The sequence below is a fragment of the Scyliorhinus torazame genome, chromosome 1, assembly GCF_047496885.1.
Source record: "Scyliorhinus torazame isolate Kashiwa2021f chromosome 1, sScyTor2.1, whole genome shotgun sequence".
NCBI lineage: Eukaryota > Metazoa > Chordata > Chondrichthyes > Carcharhiniformes > Scyliorhinidae > Scyliorhinus > Scyliorhinus torazame.
Window position 1 is genome coordinate 37950007 of NC_092707.1, and position 24850 is coordinate 37974856.

General features: G+C 43.2%; 1 protein-coding gene across 1 annotated transcript in view; it reads right to left on the reverse strand.

The window, feature by feature from the left end:
- Positions 1 to 21366, reverse strand: part of pole (polymerase (DNA directed), epsilon) — a 204791-nt gene extending 183425 nt beyond the window's left edge. The window contains exons 1-9 of the mRNA XM_072487322.1: positions 21214 to 21366; positions 13193 to 13328; positions 12882 to 12962; positions 7459 to 7503; positions 7027 to 7119; positions 6773 to 6927; positions 2282 to 2420; positions 1281 to 1361; positions 433 to 540 (exon numbers count right to left, since the gene is read on the reverse strand). Coding sequence (XP_072343423.1) covers positions 433 to 540; positions 1281 to 1361; positions 2282 to 2420; positions 6773 to 6927; positions 7027 to 7119; positions 7459 to 7503; positions 12882 to 12962; positions 13193 to 13328; positions 21214 to 21281 — 906 coding nt within the window. The 5' untranslated portion in view covers positions 21282 to 21366. The remainder of the gene's footprint in view (positions 1 to 432; positions 541 to 1280; positions 1362 to 2281; positions 2421 to 6772; positions 6928 to 7026; positions 7120 to 7458; positions 7504 to 12881; positions 12963 to 13192; positions 13329 to 21213) is intronic.
- Between the last annotated feature and the right edge of the window lie 3484 nt (positions 21367 to 24850).

Below are 24850 nucleotides of genomic sequence, written 5' to 3' on the forward strand. Positions count from 1 at the left end.
AAAGTCAGCAGTGTTTGTGATGTGGGAGGATATGGGATCAGTTCAGCCACTTTTTCAATAAGAAGCAGAGATTCCTAACAATCCCATTCAATGGCAGAGGCGACAGTTGAATTCGGTGACAAAGTTGTGTAGTTTGTGATGAAAGCCGAAGACAACGGTTTCAGTCTCACCAATGTTCGGTAACTACACTCCCAAGTGCAATTGCTGATTCAAACTGTAGTGTTGAATGCTAGAGTACTTAATCTATCTCATTTTCATACACATTCCAGTATTGCTCAGTGCATTTTCTGTGCTCCACTCGATAGTTGACACAAAACTAAAAAAAAAAAATCTAAAATTCGCATACTGGGTTTCTTCCTATTTCATATACTAATGAACCTACTCTTTATTTAACATGTTACATTTCACCTTTATGACAAATACTTAAACAACCTGTCCATCAATCATGTAGGAAATCATCATGATCTGATCATTTTCAGCATCTGGAAATTTCAATGGCAATTTTGTAGTTTCAATGTCAAATGCCAAAACGACAGGATCCTGTAAAAGACAATTATGTAACAAATATAAATATTTCATTCAAATCATTAACAAATTATAAAAATAATCTGTACAAAAACTGGCACAACTCTGGATTTTCACATTTGCCATTAAGCTGATATTTATGCAACTTTCTAAAAGCACTATTCCATCTTAATTTTAATTAACTCACTAGTGTCAAATTGTGTTTCTTTAAAGCATAAATGCAACTAAATTCATTTCAAGAGGATTTGTGTGTCGGAATATGGATGTTTTACTGTGATTGTTAGGGACCTGGGGAGGCCACACATGGAATATTGTCTGCAGTTTAGGTGTCCTTATCGGAGGAAGGATGTTCTTGCTTCGAAGGCTGATTCCTGGGATGGCAGGACTGTCATATCAGGAGAGACCAAGTTAATTGAGATTATATCCATTGGTGTTCAGAAGAGTAAGAGGCGCTCTCATAGAAACGTATAAAATTCTAACAGGATTAGACAGGGTAGATTTAGAAAGAATGTTCCCGATGGTGGAGGAGTCCAAAACCAGGTGTCATAGTTTGAGGATAAGGGGTAAACCTTTTAGGACTGACGGGAGGAGAGATGATAATGAATGGTGGAGCAGGCCCGAAGGGCTTTCTCCTGCTTCTATTTTCTATATATGTATGTTTCTATGTAAATTTTACTGACCAAAGGGGCTTAGTTAAGTCAACAAACCGTGCTCTATCAGATTTGGATGAAGCTGTGCATTCATTTACTACTTACTGGTCGCTCAACCAAGTCGTCCCTACGTATAATCTCAGGAGGATAGACACCACCACGAATTCGTATATTGTACCAATGTGCCTAGGAAGTAAGATGAGAATCAACTATCTAAAGAATCAGAATTAATCCATAATCAGACTGACACTTCCAAAAATAAATCACATAACATAGCAAAATTTTCAAAACCTTTTTCACTCGGATTTCATCTGGATAAGCAGCTACCTTTAATACTAATGGAAATCATCCAACAGGTGTCAGCAGTAGGACGAGAACACGACAATAATCTCTTCTGCTAGATGTCTTTACCCTTAAATATATATTCGAAAAATTCCACCCCACGTGCTCAAACAAATTAAAATGGAAAGAGAAATGTAACTAAAGAACTGCTTTCTCATACCTCCAGGTTGCTCAATCGGACAGTGTGGAAACAAGTCTGAGATTAGGTTACCAGCTAACAGTTATGTTCCTTGTTTTGTTCTCCAAGATAGCCAAAGATGTAACGTTGATAAAGTGTTTAAATCAAAATTAATTTATTTTACACTACTTAACTTGATTTGGCTCGCACACTCTACTGAGTATCAGTTAACAAAATAATAGTACTGAATCTGTGATACAATAATTAAGAATCTCTCTAATATACAAACTACACTAACTCAACTTCACACTATCCTTCTACATCAAAATCTCCAACAGCTTCTCCCAGCATGCCTAGAGATGCAGCCTTTTCTCAGACTACTCAGTGATGCCATCTAGTGTTGATATACAGGAACATTATCTTATTAACTCTACTCTCCTTAGACTGTACATATCATATCACTAACCTCTTGGCCACAAATGGCACAAGACTCTGCAATGTGTGGAGAGGAATGAATTCATAACTTCACAGCAATTATGCAGCAACCTTAGGTTTCAGATTCAGTTAACAGCTTTGTATTATCCCAGCGAAAGCATTGCTTTATTTGCACAGTTAGAAAATACTAGCAAAACATAAATGCACTCACCACTTGAATCTTCAGATCAATGGATACTCGAACATGATAGGGTACATCGTATTCCCGGATGTCAATTATGTTTTCCATTTGATCAGAAATTTTTTTGGATGTTCCTTCCTCTTCAGTAACATTGCCCCCGGCCAAGGCACTACCATCACAAATAAATACCACAAAATGTAGCAATATAAAAATGCAATAAAGGGTACAACATCAAAGCAGGTGCAGGAGCATAAGGACTTGAGTTTATATGTGCCCAAGTCATTAAAGGTGGCAAGCCAGGTTGAGAGAGCAGTTAATAAAGCTTACAGTAGTGTAGGCTTTATTAATAGGTATATCAAGTGGAAGAGCAAGGAGGTTATTGAACGTTATATAAGGCATTAGTTGCGTCCAGTGCGAGGCACTGCAATTTAGGAAAGATGTGAAAGCATTGGAAAAAATGCAAAAAAATATTCAGATAGGAGGAACTTCAGTTATGAAGACAGATTGGAGAAGCTGGGACTGTTTTCTTTTGTATGGAGATGCCGGCATTGGACTGGGGTGAGCACAGTAAGAAGTCTTACAACACCAGGTTAAAGTCCAACAGGTTTGTTTCGATGTCACTAGCTTTCGGAGCGCTGCTCCTTCCTCAGGTGAATGAAGAGGTATGTTCCAGAAACATATATATATAGACTGATTCAAAGATGCCAGACAATGCTTGGAATGCGAGCATTAGCAGGTGATTAAATCTTTACAGATCCGGAGATGGGATAATCCCAGGTTAAAGGGGTGTGAATTGTGTCAAGCCAGGACAGTTGGTAGGATTTCGCAGGCCAGATGGGGAGGTTGAGGCTGCACGCATGTGTGCGGAACGTGGCTATAAGTTTCTGCTCGGCGATTCTGCGTTGACGCGCGTCCTGAAGGCCGCCTTGGAGAACGCTTACCCGGAGATCAGAGGCTGAATGCCCTGATCATGTCGCATTACATTCATCCCCCACCATCTGGCCTGCGAAATCCTACCAACTGTCCTGGCTTGACAATTCACACCTCTTTAACCTGGGGTTACCCCATCTCTGGATCTGTAAAGATTTAATCACCTGCTAATGCTCGCATCCCAAGCATTGTCTGGCGTCTTTGAATCAATCCATATGTATGTTTCTGGAACAGACCTCTTCATTCACCTGAGGAAGGAGCAGCGCTCCGAAAGCTAGTGACATCGAAACAAACCTGTTGGACTTTAACCTGGTGTTGTAAGACTTCTTACTGTTTTCTTTGGAGAAGAGAAAGCGAAAAGGAGATTTGATAGGTGTTCAAAATTATGTGGGGTCGAGACAGAGAGATAAGGGAAAACTGGTTGCAATTGTGAAGGGATCGAGAATGAAGGGGCAATGATCTAAAGCAAGTGGCAAAAGAAGCAAAAAAGTGACATGAGGAAAGACTTTTTCATGCAGCGTGTGGCTAAGATCTGGAATGCACTGTCAGAAACTGTGGTGGAGGCAGATTCAATTGAGACATTCAAAAGGAAATTAAACCGTTACTTGAAAAAGAAGGATGTGCAAAGTTATGGGAAGGCGATGAGGGAATAGCACTCAAGAGAACTGCTCATTTTGAGGGCCAGTGCAGACATAAGGGGTGCTCTTTCTGTGCGTTGTCATGAGATCTATTCAATACAGGAATAGTTTTACAGAAACTTACCTACAAACCATTGAGCATTCAGTACTTTATGAATAAACAATCCAAAAACTATAAAAATTATCCCTTAAAATGTGACTAAATATTGATCTATCGTTTTACTGTGTAAAGTTCTTTCCAATCCTATTTAGTCTGCACAGTTCTTTTAGTTGTTGGGATAGGGCAGCCAACTTTTCCAGGTATATTTTCAGGAAACAGGCGAGACAAAGAAAATTATGACAGACCTTTCACACTATCTTGGTACAAGGTGGGCTATGCCTAACTTTATTTTTTTTCTTCTCTTTAGCAAGTGACAAAACTATTCATTCCCCTAAAACTTGTTGCTAAATTAGTTTAGTTTCCTCACATTGTCAGACAGGAACAGCTCCCAGCCTGTGCTTCAGATATCAGCACTTACTAAAATATTGAACTGAATTAGGCTACAAATTATTTTAGCTTTTAGTGTTAATATAAAGTATGCTCAACAAGGTAGTGGACAATTCAACAAAAAACTGCAAACGATTAATTTTGAAAATGTTATTCCACTATCCTCCTAACACTCAGTTAGGTACTGGGTCACGCTGCAGTTGAGAAAGTAGACCCAGTCACACCCTGAAGCCCATAGGGGCAGGGGCTGTTTAGCACAGGGCTAAATCGCTGGCTTTGAAAGCAGACCAACGGCAGGCCAGCAGCACGGTTCAATCCCCGTTAACAGCCTCCCCGAACAGGCGCCGGAATGTGGCAACTTGGGGCTTTTCACAGTAACTTCATTGAAGCCTACTTGTGACAATAAGCGCTTTTCATTTCATTTCATTTTCATTCATACAAGCATAATGATAATAATCACTTATTGTCACAAGTAGGCTTCAATGAAGTTACTGTGAAAAGCCCCTAGTCGCCACATTCTGGCGCCTGTTCGTGGAGGCCGGTACGGGAATTGAACCCACGCTGCTGCTTTGTTCTGCATTACAAGCCAGCTGTTGAGCCCACTGAGTAAGATGTTTACAGCAGGGACGCAGTCCTTTCAGACCAGCACTTTTGCACCGACCCTTCGAGGAACAAATAGGAATCAGAAGAAATCTGTCCGGTTAGGTTATGTTGCCATTTTTCCCACCACCCAAGCAAGCAACCTTAATCAAATTAACCTATTCTGTTAAAATGCCTGTTCTCTCCTGAGAACCTGCAACATCTTCAAACTCTAATTCCATTTTTCTTCAAAAAGGTAGAAGGTTTCCCTCAACCAATCACCATAGCAAAAACATTTGCAGTTCCACAATCTGATTTGCGGAGACATATCACCCAACATAATTTCTCACTTGGACAATTTTAAATTGATGATCAAATGTATTTTTGATCATAGGGCTTCAAAATCTGCACAAAGTATATTACCAGTGGCTGAACCAGGATTTTGTACAAGCTATGACTATTTTTTTCTCTATACCATTCATTCCTTTATGTGTACACTCCACTCTTTCATTTTCTTCCCACCTTATACTTATCTGCAATACACTGCATCCTCCATCCATTTGTCTATTCTGAAAACCCATCTATGTCTATCTGAAGGTTTTCAGTAGCATTTTCCAAGCCCGGGTTTAATGACACCAGCAAATTTCAAGTATACTTCCATATACCCAAGTTGATGCCATCTATATGTGCGCCAAGAACTGCTGTTCCAAGATACATCACAGTTAACCCTTCTTGCAAAACAGCAACAACCCCTGTTCAATTCCTTGTTTGTCAACAAATTTTGTACAACCATAGACCTTTGCCACCATCGCTGTAACCCGTCATCAGCAAGTGCTGAACCACCCTGTTTTTGCAGCCACTGTTGAAACCACTGACAAAGCCAACATACAGCAGTAGCAATATAATACTCTTTTCAATCACGCGTGCACATTTGAAATTAAATGAAAGTTGCCAAAGTACCAAAGGCTGCTCTTCCCCTTTTTGAGAGGGAGAGAGAGGTGACTGGTTGTGATTTAACCCGAGGATCATCACTCTAGCAAGGGGCAATGTTGAGAAAGTGGCGTCTTCATGAAGAACCTCAGGCGGTACGGGAATTGACCCCATGCTGTTGACATTGCTCTGCATCACAAACCAGACATCCAGCCAACTGGGCTAACTGTGCTCTATCATAGCACGTTGTAAATCTCTAAGCACCTGTTCAGAGTGGTATATTTTCGTACTTCATAGTTTGAAAATAAATTAGGATATAAAAAATAAAGACTTCATTAATATGGAGCATTTCACAACCAGGGGATGATGCCCCCAAAGTATTTTACAGCCAATGAAATGGATTCATTGTTATAATGCAGATAACACAACAGTCACTTTGTGCACAGCAAGTGCCCACTATGTGGCAATGACCAGACATTTTTTTGTGATGTCGATTGAGGGATAAATGACCAGGACACTGGGGATAATTCCCCAACTCATCTTGGTACCATGGGATCTTTTACACCACCTGAGAGAGCAGGTGGGCCTGGATTAAGAAACTGAATTTTTTTTTTTTTTTTTTTAAATTGCTCCTTATTGTAGCAGTATCCAATAGAACTAAAAATATATTTCATAAACTGCATTTCAATCTCGAAGAAAAGTGACAAGTATGATTAACTGTTGTTTCCCAGGCTTCAAATTAATCCATATCTGAAGGATTCATCAATATTTATGCTGTGTGGATATTTATCAGGGCAATTTCAAGACACTCCATTACAACCTTTTGTAGAACCCGAGTGTTACTTATTACAAAACTAGTCTTAAACAACATTGAAAAATTATAGGAGGTGGGAAGCCAAGATTTGCAGCATGATAATGATGAAAACATGACATAAACACCATCAACAGTGGAATTACCTGGACAACATAACAGTATAGGCATCATTTGATTTCTCCCTTTCTTTGTTTTTCCTTACAGCTGGCGAAATCTCTTTTCGGACTTTTATCAAGTCATCAACTGTATTAAAGGCGAGCTTAATATAGAGTCTCTTCAAGCCAACTAAGTGGTTAGGCTATAGAAAAAACAATTAAAAAAATTGAAGTATATCACCCAATCATTTTTTGTGAGGACAGAGAAAGGAAACACAAGAAAAACATGATCAAAAACTCACCAGATCCAAGTCCTCTTTTGGAATGGTTGATAGTTTACTTATTTTGCCTTGAAATTTCTTGGACAAGAATGATGAAACCTCACGCTCACAGCCCTGTTTTGTGAAGTGAAAAAAAGTTATATTCACTTCAATCTACTCCACTAATCAGCTTTCAATTTAAAAATCCATTAATAGAGATATAATCAAAGCAATCCTTATTCTCAAAACTGCTTCCCAAAGTAATTGTATCCAATTACAGAGTAAATTTAAAAGAGAGCCAGCAGTATTCTGCAATCTAAAGTTGCATTCATACCCAATCATTTACATTTTTGCTTAAAATTCAAAAGTTAAAAACAAAAATCTGTGGGTAGTCTGTATGCATAAAAATATTTTTGCAAATAAAATTGACTTATTTTCATTTTTGGCAAGGTTCATGGGTGATCTTCTACAAACCTTTTTTGTGGCAACATAGAAATAAGGGTTGAAAGGCAGAGCAACCTGAAAAACAAGAAAATTTCATAAATAGTTTTATATTTATTTCGAAGTTTATTGCCAAAGACAAATCGAAGCAATAGTAAGAAGTGAAAAAACATTTTTTTTTAATTCTACATTTTCACATTTTCCTTCAAAAATTTACACCCCACCCACAAACAGTAAATGGTAACAAATACAAATTCAATCCCCTTAACAATACCAATGATCCCATCCTCCCACCCCCCCCCCCCCAAACAACAGCCCACCTGTCAATATATGCATCCAATAAACCAAACCCTCCCACGGTGGAAACAGAAAACAAAAGAGAAAAAGAAAAAGGAGTCCGGGACCGCCCATGGGCACCATTTACCTATAGAGTCCACCCCCCCCCCCCCCCCCCCAAAAGTCTCCAGCTCCTCCCATCCACTGCCTCTTGTAAAACTCCTCCTCCCAGCCTCGGTTCCTTCCCCCCAACTTTACAGCCCAGCTAGACCACTCGGACCCTGTTCTGCCAGGCTCCGATGGCCGCAGCCCCTCCCCCCACCTCACTCCCGTTCACTGGCCGGCTTAAACCGGCCAGCGTGGAGGCCCCCGCCCGGGTGCCTTTCCCCCTTGCCCGGCCCTAGGAAAGCCCAGAGATCCCCTTTTAGCACACACACCGCATATCCACCTACACCCCAAAGAGCCCTCATTTCGAGTGAAAGTCCCATCCTTCCCTTGTCCAAATATATACACCATTGGCTCCTTTAGCCCCCACACCCGCACGCAGTGAAACAAAAAAGAAGAAAATACAGTCATGAGGTTACATCGGCACATGGCCATTTCTCAATTTGTCAGTTCTGCCACAGTCCATCTGCCTTCGCAAACTCCTCCGCTGCTTCCGCCGTTCCAAAATAAAAGTCCCTGAGCTTGTAAGTCACCCTCAGCTTCGCTGGATATACAATGCCGCACTGCACCTTGCTAATGTACAGTGCCCTCTTCACCCGGTTGAAGGCAGCCCGCCTCCTCGCCAGCTCCACCGTAAAGTCCTGGTATACACGTATACCAGCTCCAGCCCACTGCACCACCCGCTTCTGCTTGGCCCAGCTCAGGACCTTCTCCTTCACACTGTACCTACGGAAGCACAGAGTCACTGCCCTTGGTGGCTCACTCGCCTTTGGTACAGGCCTCCACGACCGAGGAGCCCGATCCAGTTCATATCGGGAGGGATCCTCCCCCTCCCCCAATAGTTTTGCCAGCATCGCGGCAAAATACTCAGTCGGCTTCGGTCCTTCAACTCCTTCGGGCAGCCCCACAATCCTCAAATTCTGTCGCCTGGATCGGTTTTCCAGGTCTTCCATTTCTCCTCGCAGATCCTTGTTAGTGTCCATCACCTTCCGCATCTCCTTCCCCATCGAGGCAAGTTGATCACCGTGCTGCAATAAAGTCTCCTCCACTTCCTTCAGCGCCTCACCTTGCTCTCGCACCTCCGCCACTACGCTCACCACCGCCATCATCACCAGGGAAATCGCCTCCTCCACCAGCGCACTCAACCTCCCTCATCTCCTTCCTCACCGTCTCCATGCATTTCGCAAACTGCTTTTCGAATTCCGCAGCCATCACCTTAGTTATTCCTTCAGCCGTAAGCACTGTGGCCTCCCCTGGTGCTCCAGCCTCCATTTTCTTTACTGACCCCACGGTGACCTTTCCACTCCCCGACGGACTTTCAGCCGCTTTTTTCACGGCCGTTTTTTTGCTGGTCTTCGACGTTCTTCTCCTCTGTGCTGTCTCCTGACTTTTACTGCCTTCGCTGGCCCTAGGACCGGGTGTTAACCCCCGACAATGCCGTTCCCGAACGGGAGCCCTGCAACGCGTGGCTGCCTCCCGCCCACCGTCACCGGAAGTCCCGCACCTTACCATTTTAACCAGTTCTGTTTTTGTTTTTTTTTTTTTAAAAACACTCTTGTATTTGTTAGTTTAATGTTAAAACTTGCCTAAAATAAGGGCAGCACAGTGGCGCAGTGTTTAGCACTGCTGTCTATGGCACAGAGGACCTGGGCTCAATCACAGCCCTGGGTCACGGTCTGTGTAGTTTGCACATTCTCCCAGTGTCTGCGTGTGTTTCACCCCCACAGCCCAAAGATGTGCAGGTTAGGTGGGTTGGCCACGCTAAATTGACCCTTAATTGGAAAAAAAATAATTGGGTATTCTTACATTTATCAAAAAAGAAAACAAATTGCTTAAAATACAACCACTGCTATTCACTGGTGCAGAAAAATTGACTAAAGCTAATTCTGTTAGCTTACTCATTGCAAGCCAGATTCATCCAATGATTCTGATAAGTCTACTTAATGATACTTGGGGATGCAAGATTATTACATTTGCTTCTTTAGCAAATCATTAAATCTGTGCTAAATAAATCACCTCACACTTCCCTGTATCGAACTTCATCTGCCATCTGTCTGCCTACCAATTTGAGGTTCTACACCTTCCTCCTCAGTTGACAATGTTTCCCAGTTCTGTATTATCTGAAAAGCTTGAAATTGTTCCCTGCACACCAAGATCTAGATCATCAATATACATCAGGAAAGGCAAGCCCTCCCCCCTCCCTTACAGCACAAGCATATAATCCTGAGCGGTTATTAGCCCTGGTCCTGCTGAGTTGTAACCCGACCGGCTTGCACAAATCCCATCTCTCTTCCCAAATCTGCTTTCAGGATATCATCTCTTCCTATCTACGTCATTGGTACCAATGTGGATCACAATATCTGCTGAATGCCCTCCCACAGAAGCCACTCAGTGACATTCTTGTTGCCACAGACTTGGATTTGGCCGCACTCCCCAAGGAACCATTGCCCTAACCAGTATCCAAAATGGAAAACTGATTAGCTAGCAAGATAGACTCAGGAGACTCCTGCATAACGTGCCCGGATGTCGCAGTCTGGCTGGAGTCACACATTCCTTCTCTGCCTGCATGTTTGTAACTTGCAGTGTGACCCACACCTCTCTAAACCTGCTTTTTGCCTCACTGGATGCATAAATTACTCCAGCTGCCGCTCAACTTCTGAAACCAGCTCAAGCTTCAGTAAGCAGTGACACTTCCTGCAGATATGTCCGTATAGGAAATATGGTGCGTCCAAGACTTCCCACATACGGCAGGATGACATTCCACTCCGGTAAGCTCACCTGCCACACTGTAACTTAAAAAACTTATTACAATTAGAATAAGTAGACGAACTTACCAGTTACTGATAATCAGCATCTTCCCCTGTAATAAAGCAGGAGCCAGCTACTGATGACTCAGGAAACGTAGAAAATGAAAGAATCACCCTCCTGCCCTCATTACCAAACTCCCTCACTCACCAACTTAAGCATGCATTTACAGCCCAGAGCAACACTCCAGTGCAAACACTTCTTGTGCAGACACAAAACTTTGATTCCCCAGTTGCCATTCAATCTGCTCTGTGTAAGCTCGTTTTAAACTCACTCACATCTTCTTGGTAATGTGATCTCTCTGGTCTGCTTGATCCTATGTGCCAACGTATAAGGCAAGTATATCCCTGACTATGTATTTCTGAGCTGAAAAATTGAAGGCAACTCCTAATGCAAATTTAACTCCCAAATATGCAATAATTACCTCAAAAATTGGGGCCGGACTCATATGCCAAGTATAGTTCTGAACTTGCAAATTTGACGTCATAAACAGGGGTCATCTTATATTCTGGGACAACTTGTCTGTCATGATTTACAGTAAAATAATTTAGTTCAGGATCACAGGACTCAAGATTATGTTGAGAACTTCAAACATGGAAGAAAAACTTGCGTATATTGAAATTAAAATCTGATGCCACATATACATAAGAACATAAGAACTAGGAGCAGGAGTAGGCCATCTGGCCCCTCGAGCCTGCTCCACCATTCAATGAGATCATGGCTGATCTTTTGTGGACTCAGCTCCACTTTCCGGCCCGAACACCAGAACCCTTAATCCCTTTATTCTTCAAAAAACTATCTATCTTTATCTTAAAAACATTTAAAGAAGGACCCTCTACTGCTTCACTGGGCAAGGAATTCCATAGATTCACAACCCTTTGGGTGAAGAAGTTCCTCCTAAACTCAGTCCTAAATCTACTTCCCCTTATTTTGAGGCTATGCCCCCTAGTTCTGCTTTTACCCGCCAGTGGAAACAACCTGCCCGCATCTATCCTATCTATTGCCTTCATAATTTTATATGTTTCGATAAGATCCCCCCTCAACCTTCTAAATTCCAATGAGTATAGTCCCAGTCTACTCAACCTCTCCTCGTAATCCAACCCCTTCAGCTCTGGGATTAACCTAGTGAATCTCCTCTGCACACCCTCCAGTGCCAGTACGTCCTTTCTCAAGTAAGGAGACCAAAACTGAACACAATACTCCAGGTGTGGCCTCACTAACACCTTATACAATTGCAGCATAACCTCCCTAGTCTTAAACTCCATCCCTCTAGCAATGAAGGACAACATTCCATTTGCCTTCTTAATCACCTGTTGCACCTGAAAACCAACTTTCTGCGACTCATGCACTAGCACACCCAGGTCTCTCTGCACAGCAGCATGTTTTAATATTTTATCATTTAAATAATAATCCCTTTTGCTGTTATTCCTACCAAAATGGATAACCTCACATTTGTCAACATTGTATTCCATCTGCCAGACCCTAGCCCATTCACTTAGCCTATCCAAATCCCTCTGCAGACTTCCAGTATCCTCTGCACTTTTTGCTTTACCACTCATCTTAGTGTCGTCTGCAAACTTGGACACATTGCCCTTGGTCCCCAACTCCAAATCATCTATGTAAACCGTGAACAGTTGTGGGCCCAACACTGATCCCTGAGGGACACCACTAGCTACTGATTGCCAACCAGAGAAACACCCATTAATCCCCACTCTATTGTATAAACATTCTGAGGTTCTCACTATAACTGCGCTATCAACATAATTAATTTTAAGATGATGAATATAATTCTAATATGATGAATACAATCAGAGCCCTACAAATCAGTAACTAGACAAAAAGGGGATGTGTCCAGTTACTAATGTAGTTGAGGGACAGATTAGACACAATTTGATTGTGACTTGAATGGCCTGCTTCGCTTCCTACGTAACAAATCATTGTTTTCTTCACCAAGTATACATCAATATATTTACACACTAAAATTTGGCATAAGTGCTATAACAAGAGAATGTGTTTTATAATCAAATATAAAATTACCCAAATGCAATAATTAAGCCACGTAAAAAAACACACACACACAACTTAATGACTGCACGTAAAACCCTTCTACAATGTGAACATTTGACTTTTCTTCGATGGAATTCAAGGTAACCCCTAGTTTAGGTGTACAAGGCAGAGGAGAAGGAGTGCCTGCATATATTGTTACACACCTTAAACCTGCTCCCATCCTCCTCTATAAAATAATAATCCACAGCACTGATCATTCTCTTGTCTTCATCCAGGATTTCTGCCTGTAAATTAAAATTAATGTACATTCAGAACAATTGGCTATCAAACATATTAAAAACATGTCATGTCAGTTAACTTTTACACTGATACATACAAATTATTTGATCCCCTGAAAAAGTCCTCCAGTCACTAAACTGTATAAACAACAGATATGTGCAATCTGAAATATCATCACAATCAGTGTAGCAATTGTTTCAAGAAAAATCAAGGTAATCTTAGAAGGGTAACTAACTGGGTGCATGTTGATAAGCCAGCCAGTCTTCTCGCCTGGATCCTTGAGTCGGTCAAACCCAAACCTTGCATCCATCTCATCTGACAACTGACTGCGCTCCAGGCGCTTGAGTGCAGGAAGGGAGGAGCCATCATCACTGAGAACAAAACAGAAAGGATAGTTTTGCATAATCTGTTAACAGCCATTAACACAATAATGGAATTGGAGGTTTACTTGCTCCTGCCACTTTGGATTTAAGGTATCAATGAAAGATGCAACTACAAATCATGCACAACATCAATGATCACGCATCATTCAGTGGTTGCAAGGCACTTTCTTACATCCCAAAGTCATGAAAAGCATTATATAAATTGAAGTGTTATTTTATTCACAATAAAAATGCCATCAACATGTCTTAAACCTGGGTGTTCTACTCAGTATATGTACGGTACTGATGCTGAACAGTGAATCCGAGGTTTTGTACCAAGTAGCATCAGGAACTGATAAAAGATCATTGAACAGAAACTTTAACTTGGTTTCTTTGCACAGATGCTCCCTGACATTCTAGCATTTTGCTTTTCTATTACAGAGATACAAGAAACAATTTTTAGTCAGGATTAGCACAGATGACATTGTTTTAAAAACCTTGGAAAGGAAAAGGGGTTATAGATCATGACAAGATTGGTCAAGGATTTTTTTTGGTATTTGAAGATTATGACGGAATAGCACAATTTTAATGGGAGTACAAAAACAGAGACATCTAGGGATTCGCATACCAAAATCTTCGTAGATGGCAGGAAATATTATCATAGAATTGTTACGCCACAAAAGACTGTTCGACTCATCAAGTCTGCACCAAATGCTCCAAATGAGCATTATGTCTTAGAGTCATTCTCCTGCCTTTGCCCTGTACCCTTGCACATTGTTCATATTCAAATAATCATCTAATAATAAAAAGCCTTCATGAATAAAGGCAGAGTACAAAAACAAGGGAGTTACGGCAAACGTATTTAAAATCACTGGCTCAGACATATCTGGGAGTACAAGTCCAATTCTGTGCACAACGTTTTAGGAAGGATGCCCAAGGTTAAGGATTTACTACTGGTACCAGGGAGGAGAGGGTTCAGTATATAAAAAACCTGGAGAATCTGGGATAGTTTTCCTCACAGGAGAGAACCAATTCAACACATGCATTCAAAATCATGTGGGGTTTTGGTATCAGGTAAAGTAAGGAGAAACTGTTTCCTTGTGCAGGAGCCTCAGTAACCAAAGGTCTGATTTAGCATAATTGGCAAAAGAATCAGGTAGGAGATAAGACGACTTGTTAATTAAATAAACGCAACAACAAATTATTGGGAATGCATTGCCTGAAACTATGATAGAATTGGATAGACAGATAGATAGATAGCTAGATAGATAGTGGTATATTGTATGTATTACGGCACTGAACAAAGAAATGTACAGCACAGGAACAGGCCTTTCGGCCCTCCATGCTGCCCGACTAAACTACAATCTTCCACACTTCCTGGGTCCGTATCCCTCTAATCCCATCCTATTGATGTATTTGTCAAGATGCCTTTAAATGTCACTATCATCCCCGCTTCCACCACCTCCTCCGGTAGCGAGTTCCAGGCACCCACTACCCTCTGCGTAAAAAACTTGCCTTGTACATCTACTCTAAACCTTGCCCCTCTCACCTTAAACCTATGCCCCCTAGTAATTGACCCCTCTACCCTGGGGAAAAGCCTCTGACTATCCACTCTGTCTGTGCCCCTCATAATTTTGTATACCTCTATCAGGTCGCCCCTCAACCTCCGTTGTTCCAGTAAGAACAAACAGAGTTTATTCAACCGCTCCTCATAGCTAATGCCCTCCATACCAGGCAACATTCTGGTAAATCTCTTCCGCACCCACTCTAAAGCCTCCACATCCTTCTGGTAGTGTGGCGACCAGAATTGAACACTATACTCCAAGTGTGGCCTAACTAAGGTTCTATACAGCTGCAACACGACTTGCCAATTATTAAATCAATTCTTAAATTCAATGCCCCAGCCTTGAAGGCAAGCATGCCGTATGCCTTCTTGACTACCTTCTCCACCTGTGTTGCCCCTTTCAGTGACCTGTGGACCTGTACACCTAGATCTCTCTGACTTTCAATACTCTTGAGGGTTCTACCATTCACTGTATATTCCCTACCTACATTAGACCTTCCAAAATGCATTACCTCACATTTGTCTGGATTAAACTCCATCTGCCATCTCTTCGCCCAAGTCTCCAAACAATCTAAATCCTGCTGTATCCTCTGACAGTCCTCATCGCTATCCGCAATTCCACTAACCTTTGTGTCGTCTGTAAACTTACTAATCAGACCAGTTACATTTTCCTCCAAATCATTTATATATACTACAAACAGCAAAGGTCCCAGCACTGATCCCTGCGGCACACCACTGGTCACAGCCCTCCAATTAGAAAAGCATCCTTCCATTGCTACTCTCTATGATCTAGCCAGTTCTGTATCCACCTTGCCAGCTCACCCCTGATCCCGTGTGACTTCACCTTTTGTACTAGTCTACCATGAGGGACCTTGTCAAAGGCCTTACTGAAGTCCATATAGACAACATCCACCGCCCTACCTGCATCAATCATCTTTGTGACCTCCTCGAAAAACTCTTATCAAGTTAGTGAGACACGACCGCCCCTTCACAAAACCATTCTGCCTCTCACTAATACATCCATTTGCTTCCAAATGGGAGTAGATCCTGTCTTGAAGAATTCTCTCCAGTAATTTCCCTACCACTGAAGTAAGGCTCCCCGGCCTGTAGTTCCCTGGATTATCCTTGCTACCCTTCTTAAACAGAGGAACAACATTGGCTATTCTCCTGTCCTCCGGGACATCACCTGAAGACAGTGAGGATCCAAAGATTTCTGTCAAGGCCTCAGCAATTTCCTCTCCAGCCTCCTTCAGTATTCTGGGGTAGATCCCATCAGGCCCTGGGGACTTATCTACCTTAATCTTTTTTAAGACGCTCAACACCTTGTCTTTTTGGATCTCAATGTGACCCAGGCTATCTACACACCCTTCTCCAGACTCAACATCTACCAATTCCTTCTCTTTGGTGAATACTGATGCAAAGTATTCATTTAGTACCTCGCCCATTTCCTCTGGCTCCACACATAGATTCCCTTGCCTATCCTTCAGTGGGCCAACCCTTTCCCTGGCTACCCTCTTGCTTTTTATGTACGTGTAAAAAGCCTTGGGATTTTCCTTAACCCTATTTGCCAATGACTTTTCGTGACCCCTTCTAGCCCTCCTGACTCCTTGCTTAAGTTCCTTCCTACTTTCCTTATATTCCACACAGGCTTTGTCTGTTCCCAGCCTTTTAGCCCTGACAAATGCCTCCTTTTTCTTTTTGGCGAGGTCTACAATATCTCTCGTTATCCAAGGTTCCCGAAAATTGCCGTATTTATCCTTCTTCCTCACAGGAACATGCCGGTCCTGAATTCCTTTCAACTGACACTTGCCCTCAAACATCCGCCCCCATCCTAGTCCTAGGTTCTTCAGTTCCCGCCTAATATTGTTATAATTAGCCTTCCCCCAATTTAGCACATTCACCCTAGGACCACTCTTATCCTTGTCCACAAGTACTTTAAAACTTACTGAATTGTGGTCACTGTTCCCGAAATGCTCCCCGACAGAAACTTCTACCACCTGGCCGGGCTCATTCCCCAATACCAGGTCCAGTACCGCCCCTTCCCTAGTTGGACTGTCTACATATTGTTTTAAGAAGCCCTCCTGGATGCTCCTTACAAACTCTGCCCCGTCTAAGCCCCTGGCATTAAGTGAGTCCCAGTCAATATTGGGAAAGTTGAATTCTCCCATCACCACAACCCTGTTGTTTTTACTCTTTTCCAAAATCTGTCTACCTATCTGCTCCTCTATCTCCCGCTGACTGTTGGGAGGCCTGTAGTAAACCCACAACATTGTGACTGCACCCTTCTTATTCCTGATCTCTACCCATATAGCCTCACTGACCTCGGAGGTGTCCTCCCGCAGTACAGCTGTGATATCCTCCCTAGCCAGTAGCGCAACTCCACCACCCCTTTTACATCCCCCTCTATCCCGCCTGAAACATCTAAATCCTGGAACGTTTAGCTGCCAATTCTGCCCTTCCCTCAACCAGGTCTCTATAATGGCAACAACATCATAGTTCCAAGTACTAATCCAAGCTCTAAGTTCATCTGCCTTACCCGTAATACTTCTTGCATTAAAACATATGCACTTCAGGCCACCAGACCCGCTGTGTTCAGCAACTTCTCCCTGTCTGCTCTGCCTCAGAGCCACACTGTGGCTATTCCCTACTTCTCACTCAATGCTCTCACCTTCTGACCTATTACTCCAGTGCCCACCCACCTGCCGTACTAGTTTAAACCCTCCAGTGTGACACTAGCAAACCTCGCGGCCAGGATATTTATGCCTCTCCAGTTTAGATACAACCCATCCTTCTTATATAGGTCACACCTGCCCGGAAGAGCTCCCAGTGGTCCAGATAACAGAAACCCTCCCTCCTACACCAGCTGTTTAGCCACGTGTTTAGCTGCTCTATCGTCCTATTTCTAGCCTCACTGGCACGTGGCACAGGGAGTAATCCCGAGATTACAACCCTAGAGGTCCTGTCTTTTAACTTTCTGCCTAGCTCCCTGAACTCCTGATGCAGGACCTCATGCCCCTTCCTGCCTATGTCGTTAGTACCAATATGTACAACGACCTCTGCCTGTTTGCCCTCCCCCTTCAGGATGCCCTCTATCCGTTCGGAGACATTCTGGACCCTGGCACCAGGGAGGCAACATACCATCCTGGACTCTCTTTCACGTCCACAGAAGCGCCTATCTGTGCCCCTGACTATAGAGTCCTCTATTACTATTGCTCTTCTGCACTTCGACCCTCCCTTCTGAACATCAGAGCCAGCCGTGGTGCCACTGCTCTGGCTGCTGCTGTTTACCCCTGCTAGGCTATCCCCCCCCCCCCCCCGGACAGTATCCAAAGGGGTATACCTGTTCAAGAGGGGGACAACCACAGGGGATTCTTGCACTGGCTGCCTGCCCTTTCCAGTGGTCACCCATTTCTCTGCCTGCACCTTGGGTGTGACCACATTTATATAACTGCTATCTGTGACACTTTCCGCCACCTGCATACTCCTAAGTTCATCCAATTGCTGCTCCAACCGAACCATGCGGTCTGTGAGGAGCTCCAGTTGGGTGCACTTTCTGCAGATGAAGCCACCCGGGACGCTGGAAGCCTCCCGGACCTGCCACATCTCACAGTCAGAGACTGCCGCCTCGAACTGACTTTGCGTCAATTAATTAGTAAATTAAAGTTAAAAGTTAAAATAAAAATAAAAAAAGTTACTGTTAACTTTGTTTCCTAGCACTAGATTTCTACTATAAATGTGAAAGCTAAATATAGTACTCTCCAATCTCTGGCTTAGATACCCCACTAAATTATAATTAAGTAATTATGTTTAATTAGTAACCAATGCTTAATTTTTTTCAATTTAGTGTAGATTCCCACCCAGCCACTCAAGTCACAGCTTTTCTGTGATGTCACTTCAGTCCCCCCCCCCCACACACACAATTTGAAACGGTAATAAAAGTAAAAATCACTTACTTATCTTCTGAGAGTCTCAGATGTTCTCAGGTTCTCTCCCTGCTGATTATAAGTTACAGGCCAGAAGAGAGCGAACAAAACAGTAGGGAAAAAGCACCTTCTCGCACTCTTCACCGAATTACCTCACTGCGCCAAATTACCAAGTTTCAAATTCTCACTCTGTCTGTGTCTCACTCACTCAGGCTGTGTCTCTTTGACCTGCGCAACGCTTACTAAGTGCGCTGTTTGTCTTTTATACAGACTTTAGGATGACTCACACTACTTAAACTTCAAAGAGAAGAATACAATGTGTACCATTGTGCCCCTAACCAGGCCTCAGGTGACTGCCAGATAACTGCCTCTCAGCAATTAGGGTGGGGGCAGCATCAGCCAATCAGACACTAATCTACACTGCACTTTTAACTGAAAAACAACAGAATTAGATTTATCACTTACCTTTCCTGGTTACCTCACTGCACCAAATTACCAAGTTTCAAATTCTCACTCTGTCTGTGTCTCACTCACTCAGGCTGTGTCTCCTTGACCAGCACAACACTACATTACAGGCACAACAGTAAATCCCTGCCTGCTGGCTCCGCCCAGCAGGCAGCGTATAAAAGTGTATGCTCTCCTGCGCTGATTCCATTCTGGTTCCAGCTGCGGGAGGCACAACATCTTGTGCAATAAAGCCTCGGTTGTTTCACCATTCTCATCTCGTGGTAATTGACGGTACATCAAATTATTGCACAAGATTTTAAAAGATGGATCTCCTAATCAAGCCTGATCGCCTGCAGCTGAGCCCTCACGCAGCCAACGCCACATCTACCTTCGACCACTGGCTAGCCTGCTTCAAAGGCTACCTCAGAGCAGCCACTGAAGAACCCTCGGACTCACAGAAGCTCCAAGTCCTCTACTCGCGGGTGAGCCCTGAAATTCCACCTCCTACATGCAAACCCGCTGTACGCCTACGTGGCACACCCCGACGGGTGCCAAGACAGTCTCCCTCAGGGACCTGGCACCAGCTGGGTCCCCACCCATGACCTGACACCACACGCCCCCCCCCCCCCCCCCCCGTTGCCTCATTCACCCCTGCGCCACCCAGCCTCCCACCAACAAACCCCACCCCAGCAGGATCCATCCTCTCACTGGATTCACTCAGGGGTGGCGAAGACAAGGACAACACGCTCCCAGAGTCGCAGGTGACCATGTCAGTGCCCACATCACCACCAGGACTGAGGCGATCATGGCGGAGGGTCAAAGCCCCCGACAGAGTTAATTTGTAATGTTAACATCCCCGCCGGACTTTTTTTTTTAAGCAGGGGGTGAATGTGGTCGACACCACTAGTTGTATATATTACGGCACTGCCCGTATATTACAGGTACGACAGTAAACCCCTACCTGCTGGCTCCGCCCAGCAGGCAGCGTAAAGCGTATGCTCTCCTGCGTGGTTTCCATTCTGGTTCCAGCTGCGGGAGGCACAACATCTTGTGCAATAAAGCCTCGATTGTTTCACCATTCTCATCTCATGGTAATTGACGGTACAACACCATATTTATCATATTATGTAGAAACCGGATACAAAACAATTAATTAAAAATATTGCCGTGAAGCACTTTGAAACATTTCATCCTCTAGCGTCTGTACAATTCATCTCAAACAATTTCCACATCCTACCCCACAGTTGGCTCAATTCACCCTTGTCTTTGTCCCAGCATACACTTTACAAAACAATTTAAATATATACATTATGTATTTTTTATATCATTTCCTCAATTCTACAACTTGCAAAAGTTAAGATCACTTTCCAAAGTTTTCATTTAAAATTCCATTAACAAGGGGAGGCCTACAACAGGATTTAACAGACACCACCAGTTGGGATCGACTGGTATATAATTTGAGGTGCAATAATCTGTCATTCAATCAAATCAGGCTTTCAACCAACTATACTCAAATTATTTAACAATATTCTTATAAACTCACACGCAACAGATAAGAAACCATCAGACAGCACAGTGATAGTTCAGGAACACGCGAATTGAACTATTAGAGAATAACTGAATCATAGGTTAACTATTTCCCGGGATGTCGGAGACTCAAAGGCTGATCGATCCTTTAGGTTCAACTATCAATTGTAAGCACAGGGAGCACAAATGGGGATGGAGTGGGGGGGGGGGGGGAGGGGGCGAAGGGGGAAAGCAAAGATGCCAGTGAGGGGACACATTCGCCCAAAGTTTTCCAGTTATAACGTATGTTGAACAGTTAAATAAGGTAAGAAAGTGATCTGATGGAATGAAAACACAGCACTGGAGTTGTCTTTCACCCCGCAGGAGCTGGTGACGGAGTAGTTATGTCCCCCCCCCCAGGCCCACTCTCCCGCTAATGAAAAGTCTAGCTCACGAGTAGTTGTTGTCGGCGGCGGCCTGCCCTCGCTGGGCTCTCAGCCGGCCACTGTTCTGCAACACCATCTTCCCCTCGGCGCCGCGGACTCAATTCCCGCGCGCTCTTGCTCCCACATCTCTCGCGAGACCCCGCACGCCCACATTCGCGGCGAGATCACCGGTCCTCCCACTGATTGGACGGCATCAGGAGCTTTCCGATTGGATGAAAACGCGACCTCGCGCTGACTCCCTTGGACTCAGTACCGTGGTTCCCCGAGTAAAGCAGCGAGGGGCGGGACCGGGCGCCGCGGGGCGGGGCGGGTGCTCGAGCGCAGGGGGAGGGGCGTCCACCTGTACCTTTCAGTGAAGAGCTTCTGTCTCCCATTCTGGTATCTTACAAATATTTTAAGTTTATCGACAACTCAAGAATACAAAAGAATCGACAACATGCTAAAAACGGTCACGAAAATCAGTAATATGCTAAAAGCAGTGATTATTTAATTGATATTTATTGTCACATGTACCGAAGTACAGTTAAAAGTATTTTTCTGTGGCCAAGGGAACGTACACAGTACGTACATAGTAGACAAAAGCATTTACAAGACAACAAAAAAAAGCCCACCAGCATTCAAGCCAGCACACCACCGCCCCCAACGGTAGCCCCCACATCAACGGCAAGGCGTTTGACATCTTACATTGCTGCAGGCTTTTGGGTAACGATACTAATTCTTCAATTAGTTAATGTCTGCGACGATTTGAATTTACCAAGTGTGATAGGACCAATGATCGATACTTTGAAATAGAAAATGTTGGAAATAACCAGTAGGCCACACAGTCTGGAGAGAGAAACACTCGAGTTAATGTTTCAGGTGGACGACTTTTCATCAGAACCTTTTCTTAATTTTATCCTTGCATTGCTTGTTGCTGGCCAACATTTTCTCAACTGCAAGCAGACCTTGGAAATAATGAACGTGAATTTGCAAGACAAGAACAAGCCATCAATCCAATTGTTTCATGTTATTACTTGAACTCCATACAAGCCACTCGTCATTTTAAATATGTCTTGCCACACTACCCTTCTATCTCTTTGATTTTGTTGTTCCTCGTGCATAATAATCTCAGAACTTAATTCTGCTCACGGGATATTCATCCAAATATGCGCTTCCACTATTTTCACTTTTTGCTCAGTTAAAATGAAATGAAAATCGCATATTGTCACAAGTAGGCTTCAAATGAAGTTACTGTGAAAAGCCCCTAGTCGCCACATTCCAGCACCTGTTCAGGAGGCTGGGACAGGAATTGAACCGTGCTGCTGGCCTGCCTTGGTCTGCTTCCAAAGCCAGCGATTTAGCCCTGCGTTAAACCAGCCCCAAAAGGTGGATAGTGTTGCAAATATGAGGTTTTAAAAGATGATTATGTTTTGGGTAATTGTCTTAAATTTAGGGGAAAGTAAGGGGATCATGTGATTAGTTTTGAAGTCTGTCCAACAACAGGCCTGAGTGACATGGCTTTTAACGATGAAAGCATGGTCCAGGTTGTTTTGCAGGGAAGAAAGTGTCGGCTGTTCATGCTTGGAGACAATGGCAGCACGTCTGGTTACGGTGGTTAGAGTAATAGTCTTCAATACCCCAGTTAGGGGCTGGTTTAGCACAGGGCTAAAGAGCTGGCTTTTAAAAGCAGACCAAGGCAGGCCAGCAGCATGGTTCAATTCCCGTACCAGCCTCCCAGAACAGGCGCCAGAATGTGGCGACTAGGGGCTTTTCACAGTAACTTCATTTGAAGCCTACTTGTGACAAGTGATTTTCATTTCAAGTTGTTGAGAATATCAAGTTGTAATTGGTTATGCTTTAAACTGTCTAGTTACTGCAAAGCTGAAAGAGAGTTGTGATCTAATGAGTGGCTATCCAGCATTTCTACCTGGATGTAAGGCCTATGTGATTCAGGTAGCCATGGAGATGTGTTTTAAGAGGGGAGGGTTTTCTAAGTTATCCCTGAAACCTTAAACTCAAACTGCCCACCAGGATCCAGGGGAGAAGGAACAACTAGAGGCCGAAAGTCTCTAGGGTTCACTGCAGAACAATGTGAGTGTGAGTTTGCGCTTGGATTGTAAATACCACATTTATGAGGATTTGAAATGTGGTGGAAAGATTTGCCTAACTTGTGCAAGAGGGAACATCATCAGGAAAAAACGTCAAAGTAAAAGTCTGTTCTGGGTTAAAGGTTACCAGGCTGAGAAAGGAAAATAATTAAAGTAAACCAGTGGAAGCTAAGAATCATTCTCGATTGGTTCCAGGAAAATCAAATGACTAGTTAAAGATCAGTGTAAAGTCCATCTTTAAAGTGAGCTTTGTGGTCATGTTAAATGTAAAAGTTCTGTAGTTTAAAATATAAATTGTTATGTTCTGTGTTGTGGCCGTGGTAAGGATTCACACATAACATCTAGTTCTTTGATAGTTTAGATAGTAAGATAGATTATTAACAAAATGAACACGTGGAAAGATAACTAACAAACTATGATACAAATGGTAACCAATAGTGAATTCAGTGAATTCTCCTCAAACTACTCCTAATGGGACTGTCCTTTAGTACGACTTACAACCATCTGCCGGATCTGTGAAGTCACATGGTGGATCACTGTCCCCACCAGCTGGTTGGAGGTCATACATCCAACTATATACATTGCTATGCATATGCATATCACCACATCCCCCTTCCTTTGGAAATGTGAATGTTTAATAAATATAATTGTGCTTTACAAAACATATGCATAATAATTTCAAACATGTCACATATACAAATCTAACTGTGCTTTACAAAACATGATATGCAGAACAATTTGAAACATGTCCCTTGTGCACAGTTCATTACACATTCAGTCTTTCAGGTTAACAACATCTTCTTGTTGGTCTCCTGAACCTTGAACGGGATCTTGTTTCATCTTTCGAAAGACTGGTTTTCTGACTGGTCTTTGAGTCACCAACTCCTTCAGCCTTTTTGAAGCGATGCTTCCCACACTGTGGGTGTCCTTGTATATTGGCCTTACTGACGATACTTGTGTCTTCACTATCGCGGCTGCTACCCTATTGAACAAATGTGTCCTCGACTCTTCTCTTACCCTTCCTTCTCTTTTTTATAATCAGCTCTTTTCTTCTCCTTTTCTTCTTAGCTTTAGTGGCATCATCCATGAAGTTGGTGCGGTTCATGCTTACATCTGCCTGTGCACCGAGAGCATCATTCTTGCAACTGATCTCTGCCATGAGATTAGCTGTTTCTGGATCCCTTGCTGCATTGGTTGCTTCTGGATCTTCTGCTATAATAGCTGTCTCTGGATTGTCCGCTGTGAAAGTTGTTTCTGGCTCTTCTGCCTCAATAGCTAATTCTGGAGCCTTTGTTAGATTAAGGAGTTTGAAAAATTGAAAATTGCTTATTATCACAAGTAGGCTTCAATGAAGTTACTGTGAAAAGCCCCTATTTGCCACATTCCGGCACCTGTTCGGGGAGGCTGGTACGGGAATTGAACCATGCTGCTGGCCTGCCTTGGTCTGCTTTAAAAGCTCGCGATTTAGCCCAGTATGCTAAACCAGCCCCTTTTGTTGATCCATTTTGGTTTGGTTTAGTTGGTTTAGTTTTGGTTGATCCATGGTATTTGCGCTCGA